The sequence below is a fragment of the Aedes aegypti genome, chromosome 2 (assembly GCF_002204515.2).
Source record: "Aedes aegypti strain LVP_AGWG chromosome 2, AaegL5.0 Primary Assembly, whole genome shotgun sequence".
NCBI lineage: Eukaryota > Metazoa > Arthropoda > Insecta > Diptera > Culicidae > Aedes > Aedes aegypti.
The window spans coordinates 331,605,568-331,616,226 of record NC_035108.1 but is presented as its reverse complement, the minus strand read 5'-3'; the positions used below and the strand labels follow the sequence as shown (position 1 = coordinate 331,616,226).

Here is a 10,659-nt window from a genome sequence, read left to right as displayed (position 1 = left end):
TGTAGTTTAACCTCAATATTTCTTTCAGAATCTTTTGTTAAGGTTTCTTTCAAAATCAAAAAGGAAACGTATATTTTTTTTGTCTTTATTTGAAATCAATTTTTATTTCTGATATTCCACTTGTTATTTTGGTTTTTGTATTTTACACTAAACTGTTCTTTTGTTGTTTTCGCATTCCTTCGAGTTGTTCTTCTTGTTCCTCTTCTTTCCTTTTATTTTCCCATTGTTTGCGTTAGATTTCATTTGTTATGTTTGCCTTTAAGGTTTCTGCGCTTGTTGCTTGCATCGGTTTCTGGGTGGTGGTCATGCTTGTTACCAATTACCATTCCTTCAAGCAGATTCGGTTTCGGTTTCCGTGCGGTTGGTAGTTTTGATCTGATTTGAATTTGCCGCTTGATTGTTTTATTTTCCTCCTCCATTTCGTTAAAAATATCAATGAAACCCATCACAGAAGCTTGCTTGTGCTATATATAGATTTAATAATAATAGTTTTAATCATGATAATTGTATAATGCGAATTTGTTCTGTTTAGTTTAGATACGATTTAATACACTTTTGTTTGTTGGATTTTAACCTTGTTCAGACGTTTTTTTTTTAAGATATCCGATTCCAATTGTTGGGGTTTCCTATCAAGTGAACAAAGATCATGCGTCTGTGTGAGGAACGAAGAAAATCTTTCATCGTTACGTAGTATTCATTTTAGCATTCTTTTTTATTATTTTTAACAACACATTGTTGATAAATTTGGTATTATCTTTCCGTTTTAAGCATCCAACCGAGGGGAAAAAGCCGTTTACAAAAATAATGTCCTTTAAGCACTTGACTAATTTATTTTATGTTTAAAGTTTGTTGCTTTTTGTCTACATTTTTACCACCCTTTTGTTCCGTTGGTAAACCAGTCTCTGTTCCGTCTGTGTCTTTGTCACATTCCTTTATCTTCATTTGCGATTTGTTTTAGCGAACATCGATTCAAAACACCGTTTTATTTGAGCAAGTTTTATATAAACACATTTTCCGCTATTTGGGAGTTTGTTCTTTCCGTCCATTATATCATTCAAGCACGTGGCGCATCGCCCATCTTGGGACTGCGCGTTCCCTAATCTTATTCCTCTGTGATGAGTGATTCCAAATAAAGCGCATCTTATTGTCCACGGAGCGACTTTTGTGGGACAAATCAATTATTTTGTTACGGATTTATCTTACTTGGTACAGTTGTTTAATGTTTATCAGAACATACAATCGCAGACAAAGTTCAAAAACACTCGCAACAGTTCATCAGATTTCGAAAAAGGTCAACCATCGAGATTGTTGAGTATTTCGAAAGCCACTTAATATATAGCAGCGCAGTTGGGCCCATCATTTGAATTTGTTCCGAGTGATTTTCTTGTCTGTCTGTGTGATACAGTTAAGCATCAGAAACAAAAAAGAAATTGCCAAGCGGATTCTTTCAAGAAAACCATACCGATACGCATATCAATCAGGCTATCGACATGCATGGAGACACCATCTTCTATGGTGACAGAGGGCTCGATTGGCTTGTCAGATAGATCGGGCCCGGGACATCCTGTCTACTGCGAATCGCTGCAGTTGATATAGGGCATGTCCATTGCCTGATATCAATCAAGCTCTCAAACAGGTGTTTCAGTTCAATAAATGAATTGCAGAGTTTTATTCTCAATTTTTCATTACTATGTTACAAAAGGCGTTGTTTTGTTCCTCATTACGTTTAGAAAAAAAAAAGAGTTAAGCACTTAAAAATATCGAACGCTTCCCGGTGCTTTCGACTTGCAATTCCATATGCGTTCGCGTCTGACGACGCTGCACAACAGCTCCTTATCCCTACACAATGCCAATAAGCAAAAACTTAAAATCTAATCCGAGCGATTAAGGTATAAATATATAATAATCAGTTTTTTTTCTGTTCCTTCACTATCGCAATTGGGAATTAATAGAGAGAAAGAGAGTGAATTCATAATACAGCTTAAAAAGGAGCGGCACAGAGGCGATGCAATATGAATGTTAGTATATATCATTTGTGTGAGTGTGGCTTGTCTTGTTTTTTTTTGTTTCGTTTTGTTAAGTGTTCGTGAGTGTGTTCTCAGTATCAATAATTGTATAATGATAATAGTAATAATAATAATTAATGGCGCTTAACTTACACTTACAAGGAGACGTATTGTTTTATAAAATTAAGATTTAACATAAACTTGCTTCCTTACAGTTATCTTACCCTCCCGTTCTGTCTGAAATTCGTCCATGCGATTCTTCCGGTCTTGTGGAAGAAAATTCCCCTTATCGGTGATCGAATTCGTTGAGAGTAGTTTTTGGCTAATTGGTAGTTTCTGAGTTGATTCAGTAGAATTTCACTATTTTTTTCTCTCTCTATTACTTAAAGATATTTTCTACGAACAATTCTCGCATAACTTGTGATCTCGCCCTAAAAGCCATTGGTAACCGATTGTGTAGCTCCGTGTTTCTAAGCAAATGAATGGCTCAGGATGAAAACTATCACCACTGGGAGATAGAGGAGCATTTTCTCTTCATCGTAGCATTGTTGAATAACGTGTAAATTCATTCGTTTGCTCGGTAACAACAAGCTACACACTCGGTTATCAATGGCTTTTAGGGCGAGAACACAGGTTATGCGAGAATTCATAACATTTCATATGATACGAAATTAAGTGCCATATAAACATTCTAGATATAATTGACTACATGGCGACCGTGACAAGATTCAAGTTAAAGAATAAAATCAATTTGCAGTAGATGTGAGGACTATTTTATCCACTTCGAAAGGTTGGTCAGTATAAATGCTAGGCATGATGTATCATTGCCCTGAATGAATAGAAGAGACCCTATTGAGAGAACCTTAGACTTCTACTATGGTACTCAGCCACTCTTATTCCTACTGCAAAACCGACCGGGGTACGATCAACCTTAGGAAAGATCATGTAACTTACTCCGGAGGGAACGTTGACCGTATTCTGATTGGCAAGCAAGGATTGGCCTCTGCAAGCCTGAAGCGTCTGTTCTTCATATTGATTAGGAATGGTTGAGCATCGTCCAAGTGACAAAATTAACGGGAAATCAACCAGAGAGTAGGGCCCGGAACAACTGGTGAAGTTCAAAGCTACGACAAGAGACTAGCGATTGGAGGTGCGGTCTGTAGAACTGCCAATCCTCAACTTTCAAGAAACGCATAAGTTCTATCAGAACTTCAATGCATCCCGCACAGGCTTCGTGTTTCGGAAGCCAAGATGTGTAGGGATAATGATGGGAGTATCTTGACGGGCGATCCTGGGGTGATTGAAAGATGGAAACCGTACTTTGATAAACACCTGAACGGTGTTGATTATACCGTTCCTGAACGTATTTAACTATTTCGGCTGTATAGTTTTCTCGCATCCATCCTGGTGTTGAACTGGATCACGGCTAGAACCAATATGTTGATTGCGACTGCTGATAGTCTGCCATGTCTCATTGGAAAAAGGTTTGAGTTACCTACAACAACTTGATTCCACTCTGTATCAATTATATGGAACCGTGTTCTAAAAATTGCGCTGTGCTTAGCTTCGATGGAGGAGCATGGAGAATATGATCTTCAAGACAAGATGTCTGTAGTCGTCCGCATTCGGAGATGGCCTGCCGGACTTAAGTAACAACTGGCAAATGTAATCAGCTAGCAATCTTTGCGTTCTGCTGTCCAGTTCTTCGCCAAGATGCACGCCGGCCCATTGCTCTGAGAAAACCTCTGAACCTGTCAATGTTGTGCTTGTGACGAAAAATGACGGAATCACATGTTCGCATTGATCGCCATATCGTTCCAGCCAAATTCTTACTTCTACTAGAAGCTTTTCGTCATCGTAATGCATAATCAATGTCAGCTGCAATGTAGACACTGTTTTTTTTTAAGGGGAAACATCTGAAAATATTGGATAGAAGGACATTTTCGAAGCTATGTAGCTTGTTTTAGGTTAACCTGTCTCCTTCTGAGCAGCGTCATTTTTAGTTATATGAACTTGAAAGTACATATAAAGTAGTCTAAGGACGTACTAATTAGCTTCCGAAGCTTTTCTTGCTGAAGATCAATAGTTCAGGGCTGAATTCAACTTTAGTTACTTACACATGATCGACGATACACTGCTATGGAGATTAAAACTTGATTCCGTTACGGGAGAAATCGCCCTTCGTCATTGGGCTGTATCCTAGCCATTCACAGAGATACTGTTCAAATTGGACGTAGATCGGTTTGAGTCTCAACACGCTTATGGTGCAGTGGATAAAGTGAATGTCGGCATTTCGATGAACACCTGAATGGTGTTGGACTTGAAGGGCGCAGGCAATGCTGGTCAAGACAACTGAGGACATCAAAGTCATCATACCGTTCCTGAACCCATTTAGATGTTTTGGCATCCATCTTGGTGCCAAATTGGATCACAAATTACAACCAATGTGCTGATTGCGACTTCTGATAGTCTACCATGTCTCATTAGGAAAAGGTTTGAGTTACCTACAACAACTTGATTCCACTCTATAAATTATATAGATTCGTTTTCTAAAAATTGCGCTGTGCTTAGCTTCGATAAAGAAGCACTACTACTACAGACTAGATGTCTGTAGTCATCCCGTTACGGTATTTGGAGATGGTCTTTCGAACTCCAGTAACAACTGGCAAGTGAAATCAGCTGACGATCTTTGCGTTGTCTGGGGAGGGCATTTCGATTTGTAGCCAATACGTTCCTCACTGCATTGTGTCGACACCGTTCATCACCAAGATGCACACCTGCCCACAGCTATGAGAGAATCTCCTCAAAATGTAGGGGAAGTGGTGGTAAAATGAACAGGGGTGGTAAAATGAACACCTTGCCTTTTATCGAGAAAAAACAAATTTCGATAAATTTTTATCACGTACGGGCGATTTATAGCATAAATAAGAGTGTTTGAGTTGATACGTAGGTCAATTGAAGTGAAAATATCAACGAAAACGAAGATTTAAGAAAACCACGTTTGAAAATAAGAACTGACGTAACTTTTAGCTCGGAAGACTTGAGGTTTTTCAGTGAGGTGAAATCGTTATGATATGAGGTCAAATCTGATACCTTTAGAATTCTCTTTGAATGGATTACAATCATTAATGGACATATTTTCGGTGAAGCAATAAAAATTTTCAGAAATATTTGTTTTGCTCGCGTTTTTCGAATGATGTTCATTTTACCACCAACAGCTGTTCATTTTACCAACATAGTGCAGGTAAAATGAACATTTCTATCGTTTTTTGCTAGCGACAAAATATGTGAAAATTCAACAATTTTAGTCTGAAATCGTGTTGCTGCTATAGATAACATCCCTGTTTTTGATGTTGTGGGATAGAACTATACAAATTCCTCGTTTTTCTATCAGAAACAAGATGATTTCCTTAAGGTGTTCATTTTACCACCCCTTCCCCTACAAAGCTACTGCAAAAGCAAAATATGGGTTTTCACCTCATCATGATTTCTTAACACTTAAAGTATGCTTAGGATTCTCACGTGAAACTTGTTGTAAACTTTAAAGCTACTTAGAGGCTAACAGTGAAGCTGTTTGAAACTTATCCCTCGTCGTTCACCTTTCACCTTAAAGTTATTCAACAAGCTTGAAAGTTGTTCAACAAGCTCTTCGGAGCTTGATTGGAACTTTGAAGTTTCTGTGTAACCCTTTCTGTAGCCTATAGTTTCACATAAGCATACTTTATCTCGGATAGAATACGAAAAAAATACAATTTCGTCAAGAATCACACATCGAGATATGGAAATATCGAGATAAGGAGGATATCGAGATAAGGGGGATATCGAGATATGGAGAGTGAAAATGTATGCAGATTGAAAGGACTTATGAAATCATCGACATAGGGAGATACCATACAAAAACCGAGTGTTTGGAATATGAGTCTGTTCGGAATTTGAGACAAAACGGTATATCGAGATGTGGAGAGTCGACTGTACCACCCTCATTCTTGTTTACGGTGGATTCAACTTTCGATCCAATCCTATTCGTTTGAATCCATAGCCCATTTGCTTTTGCTGGCCTAAACAGGAATGCATCATCTAGAGAGGAGTAATAAAATGGGAAGTAATAAAACGTTGTTTTCATGGTTTAAGCGGTTGTATTTCAATAGGATTTAAAAATAAATAGTTTTAGAAGGCCTCAATTCTAATTTTTCTCTGCAGTTTTCTGTACGCACATGTCGGTTTGCTTGCAAACCCCTTGGGCGATAAACTCGATGAGGGTTCTTGTTGGTCGGCCAGCCATTCCTGCTCGCAGATACGGATAATCGATTCCTTTTGTCGTCATCACGTTGTGGGCATCAATGTGCATCCATTGGCCACAGGGTAAAAATTCCCGCAGGAAAGCAGCCTGGCAGCACGATTCTCCACCCACACCGCGTCCTACATTTTGTACATCGACATGCTCGGCCGAACAAACTTGCTGCGTGAAGTAATCCCACAAAGGGAGTCTCCAGAGTCGATCCCCCGTGTGGACACCAGCGTTCTTGATGCGTTGCCAGAGCTGCTCCGAATTCGTGTAAACTGCGCTACACACTCGTCCGAAGGAATCGATCACGTGCTCCGATGAAGTCGCCACATCCACAATGTATTTCGGTCCAAAGATTTCAGCGTAAAGCAAAGCGTCGACTAGCACCATTGGACCCTCGCGATCAGCATCCACGACTTCGATACTCTTTCCATTTTTAACAGGGACGACATCTCCAGGTTTGATGGCGTTGCATCCGATCATGTGTTCGCACAGCGGAATCAAGCCTCGAATATTCACGGGTAGCTTGAGAGATGCAATGGCACGGCACGTAGCAACTACACAGGCAGCCCCCGACATATCTCCTCGCATGTTCTGTAGATTGTGGCACGATTTGGCACAGATGCCACCGCTGTCGAAGGTGTTGCCCTGGCCAACCAGCACAATCGGCTTTTCCTTACCACTGGCTCCGTAGTAACTGAGTTCCAGGAAAATCGACGGTTGGCAGGAACCCTTCGAAACCGCCAGGAATGACGTCATACCTTGCGCTTCTGCCCAACTCTTGACTTTCACCTCTACGTTGACACCGGAATTGGCCAAGATTTGGACAACATTCTGTGCAAAGGTGGTAGGAGTCATCAGGTTCGAAGGCATTTCCTGCAACTGCCGCGCCAAATTTTGTGCCTCCGCTTTGACTATCCCGATCCTCCATCCGTCCGCATCGCAAGGTAAAGCCCGATCCACGTGAAGCTGACAGTGCGGAACAAACTTGCGCTTGTCCGGTTTCTTCAATTCTTGGTTGATCCAAACACTCATGTGAGCTCCTTCGGCTGCTGACTCGGCATGGCCCATGTCTTCCACGTAGATGAAGTTGGTCTCCAGCTTCTGCAGTTCGCGGCACCCGCTGGCAACGGCATTCCGAATTGCTTCCTTGGATTCGTCCAACTTTTCCGCCGAGTTGTACCCGAGGCAATCGCTTCCAAGTCCACAAACCGCAACCGCCTTGAAAGTGGGTTCCAAATCGTAGAACACGCGGACCTCGCCTCGCTTTGGGATGGGGCCAGCCAGACGGACCAGCTCCAGCAAACGACCGTTAGTTTGAGCCTAAGAACATGTTTCAGAGATATTCATCAACAATCTCAATTCGAAGGTTCCAACACATTCTTACCTCGTTATATCTGGCTCCGGCCGGAGTCAGAGTTCCGGTGTCGAAAGCATCCTCTTCATCGGCATAGATGCCCAGAATCAACCCTTTTGACGGTGGACTTGCGCACTTATCGATCAAGGCCTGGGCATAGTTTCGGTGCAGGAGTCCTCCAAACGGCTTCGCAACGGCCGGTTTCATCAAGCTTCGCCATACGATCATTTTCAGTTAAGATTTCGGTTCGGTGAATTTTGCGGATCCAATTGAGATTTCTTCAAGAAAAACGGTGCTTCCAATTTCGTACAACACCTAAGGAAACTTCCCGAAATGAAAAATTTTGATGCGCTTCTAATCGAGGTTCGAGAGGAAATGAAGAAAATTTTCGGCGTTGCATGACTGATGGAAACTTCATGGCTTGCTGGTCATTTTTGTATGTTGCGATCGTCCTTCTTTCCCTTCCTTTTTGAGAATGTTTTGAAACCAGTAGGTGAATTCCGGCACGTATTTTCATTGAAGAAAATAAGTGCTGGAATTCGGCTACTGGATTCAAATTCATCAAATGGCTAACGAAAAAAAAACTTCTGGTTAAATTTTTCAAACATTGCCCCAAACACTCATTTATGTAATAATAGCGTCATAATAGATTTCTTGGAGAATTTTTGGAGTGAAAAATCAGACTTCTGAAAAAAAAGGTTATCAGAAACTAATCAAATATTTTAGCGATATTCCGCAGAAGATATTTGACGAAATTCTTATATGAAATTCATAAAGTTTCAGTTTTTTGGACCTTATTCAGCCTAGTGATAAAATCCTCGGCTGCAAAGCTATGCTTAAGGTGTTTGGGTTTAATTCGTTCGGTCCAGGATCTTTACGTAATGGAAATTCCCTGTGCATTAAAAATCATCGTACCGGCCCCACGATATATGAATGTGAAAATACCATCGTTGGCAAAGGAAGCTCTCAGTCAATAACTATGCGAGTGCTGCTAATAAGAACAATGGAGCCTTCCTTAGCCGAGTGGTTAGAGTCCGTGGCTACAAAGCAAAGCCATGTTGAATGGTTCGATTCACGGTCGATCCAGGATCTTTTCGTAATGGAAATTTCCTTGACTTCCCTGGGCATAAAATATCATCGTACCTGCCACACGATACACGAATACGAAAATGACAATTTAGGCCCTCAGTTAATGTCAAGAAGAAGCTATGATGCAGGCCCTCGCCAAGTTGGGACGTAATGCTTGGAGGAAGAAGAATGCTACATAATTTTAGAATAAATGTTTCATAGAAGACTTCAATAAAGAAAACTTCTATCAATAATCAATATTCAATAAAGGATACCTATCAAATTGTGTTTCTCAAAATAACGACAATATTCGTAAGGTAAGACGCATCGTAAGGTATGATTAAGACGCATCGAAGCCAAACCTCTTATTTTCAAAAGCACAAATCTCGAGATCAAGACAGTCATTTGCGCTGAAAATGTGATCTGCAGTGGTCAATTTCTCTTCATCGACTGGATTAGTATGGATTAGTACATGAAATTCAATTTGATTGCCTTGTATCTATTAATTCCGCTCCACCACAGTGGATACCAGTTACTGAAACTGAGGAATGCTACAAGTGTTAGTCGAAATACGTGTATCTGTCAAAGATGAGCAATTAGTGCGGAATTAAAAGGTACAAAGTACTCAAATCTACTTCTTTAACTCTCTATTGAGAATCTGCTCAGAGTGTTCGAATACATTAGACAGAGACACGAAATTTAGTCGATGTACGGAATTTTCCACGATGCCCGATGACGATGTACTGCATTCAAAATAACAGTCGAAAACATTCGCTCAGACAAGTAATTAGCTTAAGAGAAAGTCTATGAAGAGAAATTGATAACTGCAGTTACGCCCTTCTGATACTGAACACTTAAAATGTATCTCAACAAATTCATAATCGATTAGAGCTTCATTTTATGAAGTAGTCCTCAGGCCTTCGATTTGACGATAGTCATTTGGCATGTTCAGTTCTCTTTTGCGTATTCGAACCCTCTAAGCAGAATCCCAATAAAGAGAATCATCAAAGTAGATTTGAATATATCACCTTTCAATTTTACTCTAATTGCTTGTCTTTTTACAGATTCGCTTATTCCGACTACTGTTCTTCCGGTCCTCACTCAAATCTGCATTCTGCAGTTTGTTTGAAATTCAACTGAAATTATTAAAAAAAAAATTAAATTTTGTTTCTCTGGTTTGAGTCAGTAGCGTAGCTAGGGGGGTGCGGTCCGCACCGGGCCCCAAGATAGGATTACTTATAACATGTTTTTTATCTTTTTTCATTACCCACCGCTTAACCCTACACCAAAAAGCTCTGTTAATGAACCCCCTGGTAGTGGACTCATCTAGACTTAAATTCTAAACAAAAAAAAAACGGTTTTCGGTTTGTGTATGGGAATAATTATACGTTAATAAAAACTCAACTAGGGATACTCAGTGGAATTGATTTCCTTTAAAGGAATCCCTGATTCACTAGAAATTTAATTGAACAGAAATAATATGACATATTTAACACAATAATTTATAACATGTTATAGAGTGTACTTCTAAAGAACGTAGCTGAAATCTGGCAGTTGATATGGTTTTATAAAAGGAAGGAATTAATTTTGAACCTGAAAAACTGTTTAAGACTTGTTTTGAATAATAATCTAACATTATATATAGTTGGACCATAGAAGGATATTCGCATTTGGCCAAAATTATTGGAAGCTCTGTGTCCGTGAATTCTGGTATTCAGAATCAGATTATGATGCATGTTGGGATTTTTTATGACATCGTAGATAAATAAACAAAATTGAAGTTCGCATAATCCACTATTGGAAGTGCTTTGTGAGCTAAATTGGTGTAAAGTTGGTTTGTCGAGTACAATTCTGCCCTTCTACGCCTACTTGTCCCATGCTTATGAACAGCGGGACAAATATGCGTAGAACGGCAGAATTGTGGTAGAGAATAAATTATTTAA

The 10,659-nt window shown here is 39.8% G+C and overlaps 1 protein-coding gene across 1 annotated transcript; it reads right to left on the bottom strand.

The window, feature by feature from the left end:
- Positions 1 to 6,122: 6,122 nt before the first annotated feature.
- On the bottom strand, positions 6,123 to 8,039 carry LOC110676788 (cytosol aminopeptidase-like). The gene is made up of 2 exons (XM_021845959.1): positions 7,679 to 8,039; positions 6,123 to 7,614 (listed from the first exon to the last, which is right to left on the bottom strand). Exons 1-2 carry the CDS (start codon positions 7,874 to 7,876, stop codon positions 6,190 to 6,192), a joined length of 1,623 nt encoding a protein of 540 aa, XP_021701651.1. The 5' UTR covers positions 7,877 to 8,039; the 3' UTR covers positions 6,123 to 6,189.
- Positions 8,040 to 10,659: the final 2,620 nt, after the last annotated feature.